Genomic DNA, 20,887 nt, shown 5'->3' on the forward strand with positions numbered 1-20,887 from the left:
GGGGAAAAAAGGACAGGTATACACTCGCGCGCACACACACACATATCCATCTGCACATACACAGACTCAAGCAGACATTTGTAAAGGCAAAGAGTTTGGGCAGAGATGTCAGTCGAGGCGGAAGTAAAGAGGCAAAGATGTTGTTGAAAGACAGGTGAGGTATGAGCGGCGGCAACTTGAAATTAGCGGAGGTTGAGGCCTGGCGGATAACGAGAAGAGAGGATATACTGAAGGGCAAGTTCCCATCTTCGGAGTTCTGACAGGTTGGTGTTGTGGGAAGTATCCAGATAACCCGGACGGTGTAACACTGTGCCAAGATGTGCTGGCCGTGCACCAAGGCATGTTTAGCCACAGGGTGATCCTCATTACCAACAAACACTTGTCTGCCTGTGTCCATTCATACGAATGGACAGTTTGTTGCTGGTCATTCCCACATAGAAAGCTTCACAGTGTAGGCAGGTCTGTTGGTAAATCACGTGGGTACTTTCACACGTGGCTCTGCCTTTGATCGTGTACACCTTCCGGGTTACAGGACTGGAGTAGGTGGTGGTGGGAGGGTGCATTGGACAGGTTTTACACCGGGGGCGGTTACAAGGGTAGGAGCCAGAGGGTAAGGAAGGTGGTTTGGGGTGGTCTGGCTGCTGCAGCCCGACTGTGGGTGGTGGGAGGGATGAGGAGGAGCCTGGGGTGGGGAGGGGGGCGGGATAGCAGGGTAGGGGTGGATGACGGTGAAGTGCTGCTTGTGGGAGCACACAGGGGACAGGGAAGGGGATGAAGGACAATTACTATTGAAGGTTGACGATAGAAGGGATTTGGGAATTTAGGATATATTGGATGGAGAGTTCCAACATGCGCAGTTTAGAAAAGATGATGTTAGTAGGAAGGATCCAGATGGCGAAGGCTGTGAAGCAGTGAATAAAATGAAGAACGTTGTGCTGGTCAGTGCTCAGCAACTGGATGATCCATCTGTTTCTTGGCCACAGTCTTGTCAGCAGCCATTCATGGGGCAGACAGCTTGTTGGTTGTCATGCCCATGTAGAGCACAACACAGCACAGTGGTTGATGCTTAGCTTGACATCACGACTGATTTCATCGGTAGCCCTGCCATGTCCCTGATGGGATACGTCATGCTGGTGACTGGACTGGAGTAATTGATTGCGGGAGGATGTATGGGACAGGTCTTGCATCTATGTCTGCTACAGAGATAGTCCTTTTGTTGTACCTATCTGTGACTCAACATCTCTGCTACATGGAGGTAAACTTGGTTCTTTTTCACCAGAGGCTCCAGATATTTTAGGTTATAGAGCCCAATTTATTTCTTTAGTCAGAGCAGCTGTTTCTTCTGAAGGCAATTCTTAAATGATTTGTGCTTGTCCTCCAAGTACTGCGGTTCACAGGCTCTTTTAGCATGGATTTGTATAAGCGATTCAGCTTACTGACACGGTTTGAAATTTTAGCTGCTTTCTGAGTCATAATATCCTTTGACAGGGTGTCTACGACCTGGGACAACCGGGAGATCCGGGAAAAACCCGGGAATCTTTTTGAGTTCCGGGAATTTTTCATTGTTTTAGTTTTCAGTTAAATTTTTGTGATTTTGACTAGTAAGAACCAATACTCTAACAAAAGAATTTACTGTATCCCGCTTCTGCAGAATAATACTGCAGCAACAAAACATGAACGAACGAAAATAAAACTTAAGTCGCAAAGAAAATGCACCATATACAACAACAAAACACAGTGCTCATAGAAGCGTCTGCCAACAGCAAAGTGTGTCAAAGGCTTTAGGAAGACTGTGCAGTGCTTCTTAACAACAAATTGCCACCAACGAGCGTGATGTGACAGTTTTTTTTACATTAGATTTGTTATAATGCAAGATCTTTTAATGTTTTACACATACGAACATGCGGGCTTCCTTCGTCATCGTAGCTGTGCAAGTGCAGTGACACCTGTTATCTGGTGCTCTCTGGCAACTGCTGAAACATACCTTTCTAATAGGTCACGGAAAAATATTACGAATATTGCTTTGAAAAGTGTTACTTTCAAAGTAAATTTCCTTTTATGTAAGATAAACTATGTGAGAGAGCGTACGACGAATTTCTTAAATCACAGAGCGTTTGACTCCCATTTAAAAATCAACTCTTTGGGGATGACCATATGAAGAATTTTGAGCCCAGAAGATCAGACATTTACGTCGTTATTAAAAAATTTTACTGGCACATTTATGTGATGTATGATGTGCAAAAAAGATCAACAATATGTGTGGAAGCTTAGCTTCTCTTGCAGCTTTTCTTTTCTTGTAGCTATAATTGTACATTAATTTAAGCCATTAATTTTTCTTATTTGTGTGTTCGCGCTACTTAAGAGTGATCTTGCTATTGGCTGACTACATTACGTGTCAAATGCTGTCATCAGCTGGCGAGATCAGGTGACATGAGCTGTGACTGGCTTACAAAAGCGCGTCGCAATCTCGATTTTAATGCTTCCGAAAGTAACATGCAGTGTTTGGTGGAATTCGAATTTATACCTTTGTAACACGGAAATATGCAGTGTATATGTTGCTGCACATGAAAGATCTTTCCAAAACGTGTTTTTTTTCCCCTGAGTTTCATTTTCTAAAGTGCCAGGAAATTCTACGCCAGTGTATAAAACCATCAACCATAAAAGGATTGCTAAGTGCCGAGAAAAAGTATACTGTCACTTAACAGGGAAAAAGTGTATTTTCACCCAGGAGAAAGTGTATTTTCAACCGGGAAATCTGGGAAAAATCCGGGAATTATTTTTCCTTGTCCTTGTAGACACCCTGTTTGATGATGTCTGCAGCATTGCAAGATGAAACGTGAGGCAGAGAAATATGCATTGGACCATGGCACTAAGGAAGCAAATACTTTCCATGAAAGTCTACCCTGCCCTGCATCTTTGTATGTTGTTAGTGTTTCCTTGGTTTTTAAAACATTTCTATGCAATATTACAAAAAAATGAAACTAACAGCATACATGTTTTTAAAAACATTGATGTGTAACCTGTTTCATTATTTCAGAAAATCAGAGAAACGTACAACTTTGAAAACAGCTTGACAGCCAAAGATCTGTATGAACTGTGGAAAACCATCTTCATTCAAAAAGAGGAAACTGAGGTAACAGCACATGCACATTGAACACTCAAATTATATTTGTATTCTGTGTTCTGTTTGCAAAAAATTGTTTTTCATCATAAATTTAGTATTATCATTACTAGTCACAAGTTATCTTGTGTAAGTGTACAGGGAAACAACTTACTTTGAAGAGATCTCCGGATGATGATGACTAGTTATCAATCTCTTAGGCAACATTCTTATTGATAATCTTTCCACAGTTGGGGGCCACTGTCATATAATATTGTAAAGCTCTGCCATTTTACTGTCTATTCTATTGTACCATCATGATTTTCGCCTTTGGACATGGTGCCTGCACATGTAATAACTGTTTTTGGTGATAATTTTCTGGCATACTTATTCAATGTATGTGAGACATGTTTGTTCCATTTCTGCAAGACACATTGTGAATAAGTTCTCATTTATATATATATAACCTACTTTAATATATTTTGATGACTTTATTGACAGAAGTCTCATCATGCTTAACATTGTGGTACTTGAAAATGGCCAAAGGCTGAAATCATGACTGTTCAGTAGAAACAGTCTGTACAGCCAAATGGTGGAACTTTCATTCAGACAGCATTCTTATTGGGAACTTATTCAGAAAAAATAATTTATGACCTTCATTGCACTACCAATAAAATGCAAGGCCATGAGAAAGTGTTTAGTTAACAAATGTATTTATTTTTTATATTGGCATTACCCGTTTCACTGTAAATAATTTCTGAATGGAATGCACACTTCTAATATTTGTTGCATCCATCAAAACATTTTATTATTGTTTTGCAGCCCACTGAAAATGAAGTCCACATGAAGTATATGGAGACTGAATTGTAGAACTATAGTGCACTTTACACACGCCTTGGAACATTCTTCAGTGATGAAAATCACACCTCAAGCAGAGCAGAAAATCAGCTTTGTAGAATAAGGAAAAAATGCCCCTCACAATGTCAGTGAATAATGCTATTATTATCATTAAAAATGAAACAAACAATGGAAGACACTTGCCAGATACAGTTTAGACTGAGGCAGTGACAAGAAGAAATATAAAGTGACTGACAAATGTATAGGTGCATACTCGTCACAGGATAAGAAACATCACTGTCATAATTGTGCTATTTGTCTATGTTATCAAACTGATTGTCATTCTATTTTGAAGTCCACAAAAAACATCACTGTCATAATTCTCCTATTTGTGTATGTTATGTTATAAAGTACACAAACGATTGATCCATAGATGTATGAGTGTCTGTATGTCATATTCATAAAAAATGATTGAACTACAAGGGTTGGAACTTTAATAGTGGCAACTATTTATTTACAGCTCGTACAAAATAGATATGTGTTTCAAAGTTTTACTGACCTTCAAAGTAATCACCAGCATTGTGTATAACCTGTTGCCAGTGATGTGGAAGTTGTAGGATACTCTTAGCAGTGCCAATTGTGTGGACAGTTCGAGTGGCGCGGTCTGTTGCCCAACGAATTTGTAGCAGTTCTGAAGTGAATGCCATGAAGTGTTTCCTTCAGTTTAGAAATCGAATTAAACTTATGAGAGCTTAAGTCAGGGGAGTGCAGTAGGTGTTATAGCACTTAGCAGCCCCATCAGTCAAGCAAATCAGTAACAGCTTGCACTGTACGTGCTTGAGCGTTGTCCAGCAAAATGATGGTCAGGTCCTGCAGAAAGTGTCATCACTTCTGTCTCTAAGCTGGTCGTAGGTTGTGTTCCAAATATGAACAGCATAGAGACAGAAGTGATGACACTGTCTGCAGGACCTGACCACCATTTTGCAGGAGAACGCTCAAGCATGTACAGTTTGACTGATGGGCCTGCTAAGTGCTATACCACCTATTACACTCCCCTGACTTAAGCCCTCGTGAGTTCAACTCGATTTCTAAACTGAAGGAAACACTTCACGGCACTTGCTTCAGAACTGCTACAAATTCGTCGGGCAATAGACCACGCCGCTCAAACTGTCAACACAACTGGCACTGCTGAGAGTATCCTAAGACTTCCACATCGCTGGCAACAGGTTATGCATAATGCTGGTGACTACTTTGAAGGTCAGTAAAACTTTGAAACACATATCTATTTTGTACGAGCTGTAAATAAATAGTTGCCACCATTAAAGTTCCAACCCTTGTATAAATATAATTGTTTACTTAAGCCAATGATACACGTTCATGCCACAATTACAGCACTTAATTTTAATATGACAGGAATTTTTGCAACAGCACACTCTCCACTTCAGAGTAAAAGATTCATTCTGAATTGTATTACACTTTTCACCACAATTCATTCTGTACTTAAAAGTATCCTATAATTTTCTCGAGGCCATGCAGTTTACTGTATGGTTAAATGACGATGGGATCATCTTGAGTAAAATACTCTAGAGGTAAAATAGTCCCCTATTTGGAAATATGGGTGCAGACTACTTAGGAGGATATCATCATCAGAAGAAACAAAACTGACAGTTTAGGAGTGATGCACGGGCAGTTAGAGCCCTTAATCGTGCAGGTAGGTTAGAAAATTGAAAAAGGAAAATGGGTAGGTTTAAGTTAGGTCTTGTAGGTTTACTGAAGTTCAATGGCAAGAGGGGAACATAACTTCTGGTGAGATAGGTAATGGTTTATAAATACAAAATCAAATAGGGGTAAAGTAGGAGTAGGTCTAATAATGAATAAGAAAATAGGAATGCATGTAAATTACTATAAACAGCATAATGAACACGTTATCATAGCAGAGGTACACACAGCCCACACGCACCACAGTAGCACTAGTTTATATGCCAACTAGATCTGCAAATTATGAAGGGACTGATGAAATGTGTGAAGAGATAAAAGAAATTATTCACATAATTAAGGGAAGAGAAAATTTAATTGTGATGGGGGACGAATTCAGTAGTAGGGAAAGAAAGCAGAGGGAAAATAGTAGTTGACTGTGGACTGGGGGAGAGGAATGAAAGTGCGAGAGTGGTAGAATTTTGCACAGAGTGTAATTTAATCATTGCTAACACTTTGTTTAAGAATTGTGAAAGAAGATTGTAAATGTGGAAGAGGCTTGGAGATACCAAGGTTTCAGATTGATTATACAATGGCAAGACACAGATTTTGAAACCAGATTTGAAACTGTAACACATTACCAGGGACAGATGTGGACTCCGACCATAATTTATTGATTTTGAATTGTATATTAAAACTGAAGAAATTGCAAAAACGTAGGAGATTAAGGAGATAGGACCTGGATAAGTTGAAAGAACCAGAGGTTGTTCAGAGTTTCAGAGGGAGCATTAGGCAACTGTTGACTAAAACAGGAGAAAGGAATACAGTAGAAGGTGGATGGGTACTTTAAAGAGATTAAATAGGTAAAAAGATTAGGCCTGTTAGAAATCTTAGGGTAACACATGAGGTATTGAATTTAAACAGTGGAAACTTCACATAAGAATATCAACAATGTAGGAAAAGATAGATTCTACTTACCATTAAGAACACACATTAAGTTGCATACACGCTTAAACAAAGCTTTCGGCCACAGCCTTCATCAGAAAACGTGAAACAGACAATCATACACATAAGTAAGCACACCTCACACACACATGTCCGGCAGCTCAGGCCAGAATGCAACTATCATGTGGGATGGCAGCAGCAGTCTGGCGGTAGTGGGGAAGAGGAAGGGATGGTAGTGTACAGGTTGGGGACAAGAATACTATCTCACAAAGTGTGCAGTGACAAGAATGGCAACAGGTGCAGTGTTAGGAAGTTGTGGGGCAGGGAGTTGGGAGGAAAAAGGAATGAGAAGGAGAGGAGCAGGGAAAGATGGACGAGTGTGTCAACAGATTGCAGCAAAACAGAGAGGCTTGGGTATGAGAATGGGAAGGAGATAATAGGACAGAGGGGGTAGAAACTGTGGGGTGGAGGGTTTGGTGACAGTTATGTTAATGTAGGTTGAGGCCAGAATAATTACACAAGTGGAGAATGTGTTGTAAGGATAACAACTCCCATCTGCAGAGATGGCAGATTTTCTGTATATTAAAGCGACAGCATTTATGCAAAGCATAATCAATAACCAGGCAAAAAATATATCTCAAGATAGCTCTGTGAGTTTTGGACTTCTGAAGAAGGACTTTGTCTGAAAGCTGAATATTTCTATCATTATTTTTCACTGTGCCTGTCTTCGACTCGGCACTTCCTTTGTACGGTAAGTGGTAATCTATCCTTTTCATATTGTTATTCCAGCCTGGACTTTCCACTGTTTGCCTAATGGCAACTTTAAAACTGATAGATACGGAAATCACTTCTGGTATTTGTTTGGATCTGTCAGAAGTCTTCGATACTGCTGAGCCACACCACACAGCTGAGAAAGCCAGCTGATGTGTGTGAGAGAGTGCAAACCAGCAGTTAGAATCAGAGCTGTCAGAGCCGGAAAAAATACACTATTCTAAGATACTGCCATTTAGATATGGTATATTGCAAGGCTCAGTTCTCGGATCCGTACTGTTCTTGCTATGCGTTGACAACACAAACCCAAAGCTTACTTTAGGACATACTGTACTATTTGCTGATGACAAGAGTATCGTTCTGAAAATGATCGAAAAATTAAACTACTTATGGGTATAAAAACTGTGGCCTGTCAAGTGGTAGGATGGTCCTTTCAAGAACTACCATGTAAGGTGGATGTGCTGTGTCAGTTGTGCAAGAATGCTGGGCAACTGTGGACACATGAACACACTCACAATAGTAGACAAATTTCTGTATGTCCACACATAGATTGTGGTATTGTACAGGCAACTGTAACAGATCATGGAGATTCCACAGTACAGATAGGAGCAAATTTAATACGAACTATTTACTAGCAGTGATTTCTACAGGTATGCCACAGCAAGCAATTTCAAGCTAACACCGTCAGAAGATCGCCTGAAGAATGGACTAGCATTGAATGGTCTTCAGCAATGAAAGTAGATTCTGCATGCAGGTAAGTGACTGTTGTTTGATGTAGACCTTGTGAGTGCTGTATCAAAAATGCATTTTTCCAAGACACACCACCTCACCCAGGCCTTTTGGTCTGGGATGTGTCAGACTGTAGCTCTCATTCACCTTTGGTGTTGTAGGATGTTCTTTGACCAGTTCTACTGACATTGCAAATGGAAGGGCCACTGCAAGTGGTCAGCAGACAGCATCTCTGGCTTAAAGGTTACTTGGACCTATAATCAGGCTGATTTAAGGCCAAGCAGCTGTAAGCTCACCCTCACTTCTGTTCAGATGCTAATGTATTCCTTTCCACAGTTGAATGAAGTATCAGCGATGACTGTGTGCTACATCGATGACTGTGTGCTACATTGGTTATTCTTTGGACTCTTGTTATGACTGGGGACAGTAGGATGCGAGTGCAGTGACATTCCACCTACCACTGTTTCCATCACTCTAATTCAAGTGGTGTTAATTCTGATAGTTTTAAGTGCAGTACTCGAAAATTCATTAGATCAGTCACTCTTATGAACATGTCATTTATTTTGTATTAATAAAATGGCTTTTGTGTTGAACTGTTGTTACAGCAGTTTCATCAATCCCAGGAGCTGCTGAAATATTTGACCAGTCCTGGCAGAGGCTTATTTCCAGCTTCTGTTGGCCAAGGAGTTGACGAAAATCTTGGTACTAACTACAGCTATTGGCCTTTTTCTGTATAATAGGTTGCAGTTTGGAGTTGGAAGTGCACCAGATATTTTATGAAGGTTTTGAGAACAGCTGATAGCAGATAGTCCCCAGTGTGTCAACTATCTTGATGGTTACGAGTTGTACAAAGGTGAAACATGTACAAAATTTGCATCATGTTAATGTGGCTCTGTCTGAAAAGGGTCTTAACTATAATTTTTCTAAATGATCCTTTTTTTAAACATTATGTCACTTATCTAGAAATGTCCTTAGTAAGGAGGGATTATATCACACAAAGGACTATGTCGAGACAATCAAAGGTCATGTTTTATTGAACAGAAAACAGTACTTTTATGACAAAGGATGTGGACTTGAATCATAATAATGATTTAATTTTTATTTCCATGGGCAAAAAGGAGACTGTCATTCTTTGTTACTTGCTTCATTCTTCTCTTGTTAGGTTATCTTACTGCCTCCTATTTCCTTTTGTCTGTACTCTCTTATCATTGTGATGGAAGTTCAAGACAGCACTGTAAATGTGTAAAATCTATTATACTGTGTATGTAATTTTATTTAAAAACACATATATTGCATGACTGTTTATCACTTTTTCATGTTAACCACACAACATACTTGAGAACTGAAGATAAATAATTTTATAAGAAAGGAAAAAGAAAATTACTTTGAAAAGTAATAAAATTCAATAGGCAGGTCCACAGGTAAAAATTCAAAATCAAGAAAATCATTAAAATTGCATTATTGTCTGCAACAGAGCACAAGATAGAGCATTGTTACACTAATTCGGTAGCGAATGGTAGTGTCGAATTTCATAAGAGTGAGATCTGTTTACTTGAGGTTTATTTACTTACCTTATGTAGGAAATTTGTGATTTACCAAAGTTGTAAATGTTTTTCCTATGGGTGCAGGCATGGAACCTGGTGGACAGGAAACTGTCTGTGATTCTTTAGTTTCTTGCAGCATATTTGTTAATCAAACAGCTCATGGGTGTACTGCCAGTTCATAGTGTCCAGCAAACACAACATTTCAGTGATCAGACATGTTGCCATAGTCAGGTGTGCTGACGTACTGATCTCCTGGGGGTGCATGGCTGACTTCTGGCCCTGCGAGCTGTTCTCTACTTGGTCTACACCAAGGACATGTGTAGGCACAGACACAGAGGCAGTTGTAGCAGGTGATATCTGGCAGGGTGTCCTATTATCTGTAAGGGTGTAGTTACTACACCCACCCCAGCTGCCAGAATGTTGTGCTTGGTGAGTGTCTTCTTAATTAGACCCAGTGCTGGTTCCCAAACCTTGCTGAGATTACAGCACAGTCTTGGTTGATTAGATTGTTACTGGTGCATATTTCAATGACCTCTCATATGACACTGTCCCAGTATTCTGAAGTTTGTACTAAAATCCTGGTGCATTATATATCAATGAGTCGTACAAACAGTGCTGAGCAACCAATGACTTGTTGGGATAAGTTAGTGGAGTGTGCTGCTAGTGTTCTCGGCATCGATGATTGGGACTGTTGCTGTAAACTCAGCAAGACTCAGAAATCAGTACTGGGCTTAATTAAGAAGACACTCAGCAAGCACAACGTTCTGGTGATTAGGACAGATGTAGTACATAAACTCACACACACTACAGGTACCGGGGCACCCTGGAAGGCATCACTGACTACAGTCACCGACACAGTTACATCCATGGCTGCGATGATGTGCACCCTGGGGCAATGACCGTGTAGAGAACGGCTTGCTGGTGGAATTGATATAAGTCGGCCAGGTACACCCGAGGGGGTCAGTAAATCAGCATACCTGGCGATGGTGACATATCTAAGTGCCAGAATATTTTGTCCGTTGGACACTATGAACTGGCAGTACACCCAAGGTCTGTTTCATCAACAAATACGCTGTCACAGTGGCACCCTGCAGAATTCCCCATTGCAGCATGCTCTCTTGCAAGTGCTAACAGTAGCCTGCATAACAGCTGCCCTGCCTCAGCACCACCAGGCCTTTTTGTACAATGCCAACAGCTCCACATTCACCAAGGTGTCCTGCTACTGGTAAAGGAGGAAGACAGTTGTTGAAAGGTGGTTCCTGCATTTCTGCGGCAACAGACATGACACAAAATGAAGTCCAGTTGTTTGACCTGACAGGGAAATCAGTTGTGCTCTGCAGTCACATTCTGCTTGACTGGAATCCACTCAGCTGTTAGACCACTTGCATGTGGAATTTGCCAGACTGGTTGGGATCCATATAGCCCCTCCTTGTTGATTATTTTTCCCTATGCCACCTGTTTACAGCCCCTACTGCTGGAGCCCATAAGAAAGTATTTTTTATCTAAAGTACCCCAAGTTTATGGTGGTTGCCTTCCAGTGATTCTGCTCTCATAGTGGCACCAAACATGAATCCTCTGTTTCATTCCCAATAGCCTGGCAGAATGTTTTGTCTGCAGCCAAATATCAAAGGCTATGAGTTTAGCCGCATCCATATTGGCTCTAAAGCACCTACCAGGGATGACACACATTTGGTCCTTCCACTCATTCAGGGCTGCCACTGGAGGTCCCCATGGAATCTAACCCAGCTCCCCTGCTAGTGGTCACTGGTGCTTCCACAACCTTATCTTGAGCAGCCAGCTGGCACTTCTACACCTCCTCCTCTGGAAGTCTGGCCACAGCAGCCAGTCAGTGGTCAGTTGTGTGTGTGTGTGTGTGTGTGTATGAGAGAGAGAGAGAGAGAGAGAGAGAGAGAGAGAGAGAGAGAGAATGTCACACTTTTTTGAGTCTGTATGTGTGTCTTGCATCAGAAAAAGGCCATTTGATCGAAAGCTTGCTTGTTCAGCAGTCTTTTTGTTGTGCCTATCTGCGACTCAACATCTCCTCTATATGGCGATTAGCAATTTATCCTTTTCACAGTAATATTGTTATTACATCCTAGACATCCCATTGTTTAATTTTTGGACATTCATTAATAAATGCATTAATTTTAACTTATACACATTCATCATTTACATCTGTAAATTACATTTACAATGGTATTAACACACTTAACTGGGAAATCAAGAAAGTAAAAATGTATTTATTAATGTTGCTATATACAATTCTTACAAAAAGTACAAAATATAGAAAGCAAATTTCAAATCTGCAATAGAATTGCAACACCAGCAAGAGTCCACTTGGCAGGCTTTGCTCGTGTACGTAGGTTGAATGTCCACACATATGTGGGTCCACGCATTCGGGTTTTGTATACAGGACATTCATACATATTGCGCAGATCTAGCTTGTCTTGTGTAATGGCTTTTATATAGACAACAGGCATTACAGGGAAAAGCTCCTTGAGTCGAGATTCAACAATTCCTCCAACATCTGTGTCCCATCGTGCACCTTCCATGTATAGTCCATGCACATAAGCGCCCTCTCGAGGTGGTGACCTAAAATATATATTACAGGGAATTGTGTTGCCATAAATAAGGTACAGTATTTTATGAATATATACATTGCTAGTTATCTGACTATTAGTACCCAAGATGATGATGGAAATGCTCTTCAAATATCGAAAAAAGCTTGTCATACATAGTATCACACACCCATCTACACATACAAACAGAAAGGTGTCTGGAGCATATTTTATGTTACACCACGCTGTCAACAGAAAACAAAAGTGTGATAATGATATTTTCTTAATATGATTGTTTAATTGTACATTATCAGATTTCCAGCTGAACTGATATTTTCATTTTTGTGCAAAAATGGTATTTCTGCTTAGCAGGAAACCCAAAACATACCGTTAATAACAATGATATTTGCAAATGGAACATTTCTATAACATGAGATTGGCTCAAAGCAATTTTTTACTGACTTAACACATTATCTTATCCTAAGAACAAATGGAGTATGCAAATGAAGTAAGATCTGACAGCTCTTTCATCAATTAATAACAATCTGAATAGCACACTGAGATTATTTATTGAAGGTTCAGTTCTGTCCCAGAAAGTTGCATTGTTGAGCAGGTGTAGGATAACTGATGCATGGAGCATTTCACAAGCCCTTTTCCTAACAAAAGTACACACAGTCACACACAAACAGCCACACAGATATCCAAACGCACACTCCTGTGGCCATGGCAAGAGTGATTATTGATACTCTTATTATTGAAAGAACTGCCTGAGCTGATGAAGGTAGGGACAGGTAGGGAAGGATATAAGGAGGGAGCAGTGGGAAAGAGGCATCTCTTTGGACAGATAACTCTGCAGCTGCACAAGAAGTCATGATGTTTTGAAAGAATTCCACTGACAGCTGGTAAAACTGTTGTTTATTTAAACATGACCAGTTTTGCGGCTTTAAGCCGCATCATCAGATGAACAATGTTAAAAGATCAAAGGCATTCCCATTGCTCGTGGTAAAAGTTACTATTCAGAGAACGTCGTCAATGTTACGGTGGGCGAAATTTAAAGGCGAAGTGCCCCATTCTTTAAAATTTGCCTGAATCAGTATGACAGCAGAACAGATAGCTCAATGCAGGACAAAACAAAAGCAGCCTGCACAAAGAGAGAATCTCTCTTCGTCGTTCATGCAGGCCGTGTTGGCCTTGCCCTGCATTGAGCTGCCCTGCTGTCATACTGATGCAGGCAAATTTTAAAGAATGGGGCACTTCTCCTTTACCTTTCACTCACATTGACGACTTTCTCTGAATAGTAACTTTTGACTATGATCTTTTAACATTGATTTAACTATGATCTTTTAACATTGTTCTCGTTCTCCTTATGATGCTGTTTAAAGCTGCAAAACCAGTGGTGTTTTAATAAACAACAATTTTACCAGCTGTGAGTGGAATTCTTAGTAACATCATGCCTTTCAAAAGCTGCGGTTGCCCGGAATATAAAATAGTTTGCACAAGAAGTCATCTGTCCAAACATCTGCCTCTTTCCTGCTTCCCCTCATCGCATCCTTCCCTACCCCTCCCTACTTTCATTAGCTCAGGCAGTTGCTTTCAATAACAGAGTATCAATAATCAGTCTTGCTGTGGCCACAGCTTGTGCATTTGCATGTCTTTGAGGTTGTGTATGTATGTTAATATGTGTACTTTTGCTAGCAAAAGAGATAATATTTGAAAACTCATGTGAATGCTGTTTTCTGTTTGTTTCTGGCTCCACACATCGATCCATTATACGTGAGTGGTTGACTTTTGACACAATATGAGAAATTTCTTTCAAACTAAAAACCATTATTAAATATGGCTGCTGAAGTTGGTGACCCACAAATATGTGATGAGTACCTGCAGCCTGCACCTGCATGATGCAATTCATGCCAAGACGTACCTTGCACAAAAAAGGTGTGTTACGAACGGAACCTTGGGTATTCTGGGCAACTTCCCTGAGGAATTAGCCTTGCACCACATGAGGCTCTGTGGTGCCCACCTAATATATCCCCATTTCTTGTGGGACCAAAATGGAGAACACAGAATGAAACAAAACAAAACCTGAGGGGCTTGGTGAGGCCTCAAATATTCTAGCATTGGGACTGGGGGAAACTTTCCGCAGTTGGAGTTGTCCAAGAAGTGGAAGTCATCACTGAGATGCCATTTTGGACCAGATCATGATAAAATACTTGTCTAGGGCAAAGAGAAGAAAACTTCCAAAAAAACAAAAAGAAAAGGGTTTGTAAAGAAAAAGGGAGAGAAGACTCCCACTTCTCAATATTCAGATACAGAAAAAGCTAAGGGAAGGAATAGGACAACAGACCAGAGTACTACAGGAATGAATGGACTGGCTTAAGGAAGTTGCTGCTCATAACAGTGGCTGAGCTATTCACTTCTGCAAACATATTAGTTTGGATACTGAAACTTTTGCAGGATGCTCTCCCAAAGACACTATTTAAGAAAGTATGGTTGCTGAGCCAGAAGGTTTCAACAGAGGATGGGAGAGTAATCAACGAAAAGTTTGTATTGGGCAGCCAAACCACTGTGCTGCAAGTCAGTGAAGAATCCCTGAGGGCAATGTGAGAACAGGCCTTAAACCGTAGTTACGGTTCTTGTAGGATAATCAAAAACACTTGATTTGACCATGGTGGCAAAATGGTGGTTGCATTTGTTTCAGATAAACCTGAAAACAGTAAGAGTGCAATTGCCACCCTGAGTTATCATGTGGGAAGACAGGAGATGGACTTGGCTCTGATCCAGGAACCCTATTTAGCTAAAGTGGTTTCATCAGGCCTTGCTAGAACTGGAGGTAAGTTGATTTATGCTAGAAATCTAAAGAGCTCCAGAGCATACATTTATGTCAAAAATGGAATATCATGCATGCCAATGGTGGATTTTTATCCCAGGGACTTTAGTGACCATCAGGACGACTTTAGTGACCATCAGGACGACACGGGAAAAGGTAGGTAGCATGAAGAAAATTGTACTGACTTTACCTTTCTTACAAGGAGAGTGTTCCTCCTTCCCAGAAAGTGAGGAGACTGGTAAACAGCTGTTCACAGCTGAATGAGCAACAGTTGATCGGTTGTGATGCCAGTGCCCACAAACTGGTGTGGGGAAGCAGCAACACCAATAGCAGTGGTGAATATCCTCTCGAATATTTGTTCATGAGTAACCAGGAGATCCTGAATACGGGCAGTGAACCTACCTTTGGGAAATAGGGAAGAAGTAATTGACATAATCTTTGTGTCCCTATTAATACATACATATGTCAATCAATGGCATGTGGTGTTGTGGGCTTCCTTATCTGACCACATGTGTTTCATGTCTGAGATCGAAATGGATGTTAAATACACTATGGCCTATTGGAATCCTAGGAAAAAATATTGGGACTCATACAGGAAATACTCATTCCTGTCTGAAATCAGAACTTCAGTAAGGAATCCAGTAGTAGATAAAGAGGAAATGACATACCAAGTGACTTCTGCCATTATAACTTCATACTTTTTGCAAGGTAAGAAGACTGTTTAATGATTGAAGAAGGAAAGGGCAATGGACAAAATAACCTCACAATAAAACAAGCAAAGCTACCTTCTGGTAGTTATTTTGTGAGGAGGTGGAAGGTATAGCTACATGTGCCACACTTCATAAAATCCTCATTGGAATTCCAAGTAATCCAAGAGGAACTCTAAGGAAGGAGAAAGGTATATAACGACACCATCCGAGACACTGGATGATTCCAATCACTTCTCTCAATGTAATCTGGCAGATAATACAGACCAAGATTCAGATAATACAGATCAAGATTCAGTCCCTGGGAAGTACTGGTGGAGTGAAAGTTTTGGCCGCTCAAGTCACCGGTCCGGATGAAATCTTTATGGCCCTACTGCAACAAGCAGGAGAGGGACTAATTAGATTGCTATTTAAACCAATTGAAGTATGGAGCACTTCGCCAACTTGTTGGGACAGTGGAAAAAGCACTAAACTTTCAGGAAATTGTTCTCTGCATCTTCCTGGACACCGAGGGGGCTTTTAGCAACACAACCTCTGAATCCATGGGTAGGGCTGCAAAAGTGCATGGCATTAATACCACCACATTTAACTGCAGTACAACCAAGCTCAGTAAGGAAAAGGTAGAAGACGCCATGTTGAATGAGAAAATGGTGACACCACCACCCAAGGGTGCCTGCACAGGAGTTTTGTCCCTACTACTGCAGAACCTAGAGGTGAAAGAACTCATCATTTAGTTGAACACTAGAGGTTAATTTTACCAAGGACGTACAGACAATTTAATCGTAGTCAAAAAAATCTACCAGGACGGGGCAGTGAATTACCTAGGGGTAATCCTGGATGCGAAACTATTTTGGCCTTCACACAAAAATAATATATGTGCACGAGAAGGGCCTGTGCTAAAAACTGTGTTCTTAACTCCAGAGATATGTACTGGATATACACCTTTGTAATAAGGTCTATGATAAGTTACGGAGCTACAGTATGGTGAAATAAAGTACAACAGAGGGTGGCTGCTAAAGAGCTTAGCAAGGTGCAGAGATTGGCCAGGCTGAATTAGCAGCACAGCCTCTGCTGGGATAGAGACCATACTGGACATGCCACCTTTACACCTTTGGGTTACTGCCAATATAATTTCAACAAACCCTTTAAGGTAATAATTGGAAGAAGGGAGCAGTGGAAAAACAAACCTCAATATCTCTTAGGAGGCAATGTCTGGTTTCCTAATGGCTTGAAGACAGATGAAGATCCTGGAGCTGAAGTATACAGGATACAGCCTACTGTCCATTTCATGACAATCACCACCTGATTTTGAGCGCATATTCTGGTCACATTGCATTACAAACACTGATATACTTTGCTGCCAGAATCGTGGAAATGTCTATTTTTTATTTTGTGTATGAATGTTACATCTTAGTCAAAATGGGGACAACACATGTGGTAATATTTAAGAGAAACCATGGTTCCCTAGCTGTTTTTCAGCTAGTGTCAACTTAAAGGAAGATTAAAAATCAGACCATAATTAGGAGAAAAATTTCCTTTGAGTAGTTTAAAGATAATTTTTCTCCTTTGAGTAGTTTAAAGATCCCTCCATGAACCATGGACCTTGCCGTTGGTGGGGAGGCTTGCGTGCCTCAGCGATACAGATGGCCGTACCGTAGGTGCAACCACAATGCAGGGGTATCTGTTGAGAGGCCAGACAAACATGTGGTTCCTGAAGAGGGGCAGCAGCCTTTTCAGTAGTTGCAGGGGCAACAGTCTGGATGATTGACTGATCTGGCCTTGTAACATTAACCAAAACGGCCTTGCTGTGCTGGTACTGCGAACGGCTGAAAGCAAGGGGAAACTACAGCCGTAATTTCTCCCGAGGACATGCAGCTTTACTGTATGATTAAATGATGATGGCGTCCTCTTGGGTAAAATATTCCGGAGGTAAAATAGTCCCCCATTCGGATCTCCTGGCGGGGACTACTCAAGAGGACGTCGTTATCAGGAGAAAGAAAACTGGCATTCTACGGATCGGAGCGTGGAATGTCAGATCCCTTAATCGGGCAGGTAGGTTAGAAAATTTAAAAAGGGGAATGGATAGGTTAAAGTTAGATATAGTGGGAATTAGTGAAGTTCGGTGGCAGGAGGAACAAGACTTTTGGTCAGGTGATTACAGGGTTATAAATACAAAATCAAATAGGGGTAATGCAGGAGTAAGTTTAATAATGAATAAAAAAATAGGAGTGCGGCTTAGCTACTACAAACAGCATAGTGAACGCATTATTGTGGCCAAGATAGACACAAAGCCCATGCCTACTACAGTAGTACAAGTTTATATGCCAACTAGCTCTGCAGATGATGAAGAAATTGATGAAATGTATGACGAGATAAAAGAAATTATTCAGGTAGTGAAGGGAGACGAAAATTTAATAGTCATGGGTGACTGGAATTCGTCAGTAGGAAAAGGGAGAGAAGGAAACATAGTAGGTGGATATGGATTGGGGGGAAGAAATGAAAGAGGAAGCCGCCTCTTAGAATTTTGCACAGAGCATAACTTAATCATAGCTAACACTTTGATCAAGAATCATAAAAGAAGGTTGTATACCTGGAAGAATCCTGGAGATACTAAAAGGTATCAGATAGATTATATAATGGTAAGACAGAGATTTAGAAACCATGTTTTAAATTGTAAGACATTTCCTGGGAAAGATGTGGATTCTGACCACAATCTATTGGTTATGAACTGCAGATTTAAACTGAAGAAACTGCAAAAAGGTGGGAGTTTAAGGAGATGGGACCTGGATAAACTGAAAGAACCAGAGGTTGTAGAGAGTTTCAGGGAGAGCATAAGGAAACAACTGACAGGAATGGGGGAAAGAAATACAGTAGAAGAAGAATGGGTAGCTCTGAGGGATGAAGTAGTGAAGGCAGCAGAGGATCAAGTAGGTAAAAAGGCGAGGGCTAATAGAAATCCTTGGGTAACAGAAGAAATATTGAACTTAATTGATGAAAGGAGAAAATATAAAAATGCAGTAAATGAAGCAGGCAAAAAGGAATACAAACGTCTCAAAAATGAGATCGACAGGAAGTGCAAAATGGCTAAGCAGGGATGGCTAGAGGACAAATGTAAGGATGTAGAGGCTTGTCTCACTAGGGGTAAGATAGATATTGCCTACAGGAAAATTAAAGAAACCTTTGGAGAGAAGAGAACCACTTGTATGAATATCAAGAGCTCAGATGGCAACCCAGTTCTAAGCAAAGAAGGGAAGGCAGAAAGATGGAAGGAGTATATAGAGGGTTTATACAAGGGCGATGTACTTGAAGACAATATTATGGAAATGGAAGAGGATGTAGATGAAGATGAAATGGGAGATAAGATACTGCGTGAAGAGTTTGACAGAGCACTGAAAGACCTGAGTCGAAACAAGGCCCCGGGAGTAGACAACATTCCATTAGAACTACTGATGGCCTTGGGAGAGCCAGTCATGACAAAACTCTACCATCTGGTGAGCAAAATGTATGAGACAGGCGAAATACCCACAGACTTCAAGAAGAATATAATAATTCCAGTCCCAAAGAAAGCAGGTGTTGACAGATGTGAAAATTACCGAACTATCAGTTTAATAAGTCACAGCTGCAAAATGCTAACGCGAATTCTTTACAGACGAATGGAAAAAGTGGTAGAAGCGGACCTCGGGGAAGATCAGTTTGGATTCCGTAGAAATGTTGGAACACGTGAGGCAATACTAACCTTAAGACTTATCTTAGAAGAAAGATTAAGAAAAGGCAAACCTACGTTTCTAGCATTTGTAGACTTAGAGAAAGCTTTTGACAACATTAACTGGAATACTCTCTTTCAAATTCTGAAGTTGACAGGGGTAAAATACAGGGAGCGAAAGGCTATTTACAATTTGTACAGAAACCAGATGGCAGTTATAAGAGTTGAGGGGCGTGAAAGGGAAGCTGTGGTTGGGAAAGGAGTGAGACAGGGTTGTAGTCTCTCCTCGATGTTATTCAATCTGTATATTGAGCAAGCAGTAAAGGAAACAAAAGAAAAATTCGGAGTAGGTATTAAAATTCATGGAGAAGAAGTAAAAACTTTGAGGTTCGCCGATGACATTGTAATTCTGTCAGAGACAGCAAAGGACTTGGAAGTGCAGTTGAACGGAATGGACAGTGTCTTGAAAGGAGGATATAAGATGAACATCAACAAAAGCAAAACGAGGATAATGGAATGTAGTCAAATTAAATCGGGTGATGCTGAGGGGATTAGATTAGGAAATGAGACACTTAAAGTAGTAAAGGAGTTTTGCTATTTAGGGAGTAAAATAACTGATGATGGTCGAAGTAGAGAGGATATAAAATGTAGACTGGCAATGGCAAGGAAATCGTTTCTGAAGAAGAGAAATTTGTTAACATCGAGTATAGATTTAAGTGTCAGGAAGTCGTTTCTGAAAGTATTTGTATGGAGTTTAGCCATCTATGGAAGTGAAACATGGACGATAACCAGTTTGGACAAGAGGAGAATAGAAGCTTTCGAAATGTGGTGCTACAGAAGAATGCTGAAGATAAGGTGGGTAGATCACGTAACTAATGAGGAGGTATTGAATAGGATTGGGGAGAAGAGAAGTTTGTGGCACAACTTGACTAGAAGAAGGGATCGGTTGGTAGGACATGTTTTGAGGCATCAAGGGATCACAAATTTAGCATTGGAGGGCAGTGTGGAGGGTAAAAATCGTAGAGGGAGACCAAGAGATGAATACACTAAGCAGATTCAGAAGGATGTAGGTTGCAGTAGGTACTGGGAGATGAAGGAGCTTGCACAGGATAGAGTAGCATGGAGAGCTGCATCAAACCAGTCTCAGGACTGAAGACCACAACAACAACAACAGTTTAGAGATACAACCTTGTTCTATTTACATGCAGATTTTCATTTTTCTGATTACTCGTTTCATTGCTATAATGTCAAACGCAAGACACTGCGATTGAACCACTGTAGCTAGCAGGTGTACTGGTATAAAATGAGCGTTAAGATACAAATGTGTCAATAGGGAACATTTGTTGTGAACGAGCCTTAATTTTTTTTTTTTTTTTTAGTTGGTATGACATCTGTCAAAAATATTTAATATACATCAAGTCATGGAACAAACATCATCATATGTTTTCATCGTGTTAACAATGTCGAATTT

General features: G+C 40.6%; 2 protein-coding genes across 2 annotated transcripts in view; one reads left to right on the forward strand and one right to left on the reverse strand.

The window, feature by feature from the left end:
- Positions 1 to 4,371, forward strand: part of LOC124619656 — a 103,316-nt gene extending 98,945 nt beyond the window's left edge. Inside the window, exons 7-8 of the mRNA XM_047146188.1 lie at positions 3,038 to 3,133; positions 3,923 to 4,371. Coding sequence (XP_047002144.1) covers positions 3,038 to 3,133; positions 3,923 to 3,970 — 144 coding nt within the window. The 3' untranslated portion in view covers positions 3,971 to 4,371. The remainder of the gene's footprint in view (positions 1 to 3,037; positions 3,134 to 3,922) is intronic.
- Positions 4,372 to 11,875: 7,504 nt separating this feature from the next.
- Positions 11,876 to 20,887, reverse strand: part of LOC124620004 (dynein beta chain, ciliary-like) — a 588,564-nt gene continuing 579,552 nt past the window's right edge. Inside the window, exon 33 of the mRNA XM_047146668.1 lies at positions 11,876 to 12,213. Coding sequence (XP_047002624.1) covers positions 11,919 to 12,213 — 295 coding nt within the window. The 3' untranslated portion in view covers positions 11,876 to 11,918. The remainder of the gene's footprint in view (positions 12,214 to 20,887) is intronic.

Source organism: Schistocerca americana, chromosome 6, assembly GCF_021461395.2.
Source record: "Schistocerca americana isolate TAMUIC-IGC-003095 chromosome 6, iqSchAmer2.1, whole genome shotgun sequence".
Lineage (NCBI taxonomy): Eukaryota > Metazoa > Arthropoda > Insecta > Orthoptera > Acrididae > Schistocerca > Schistocerca americana.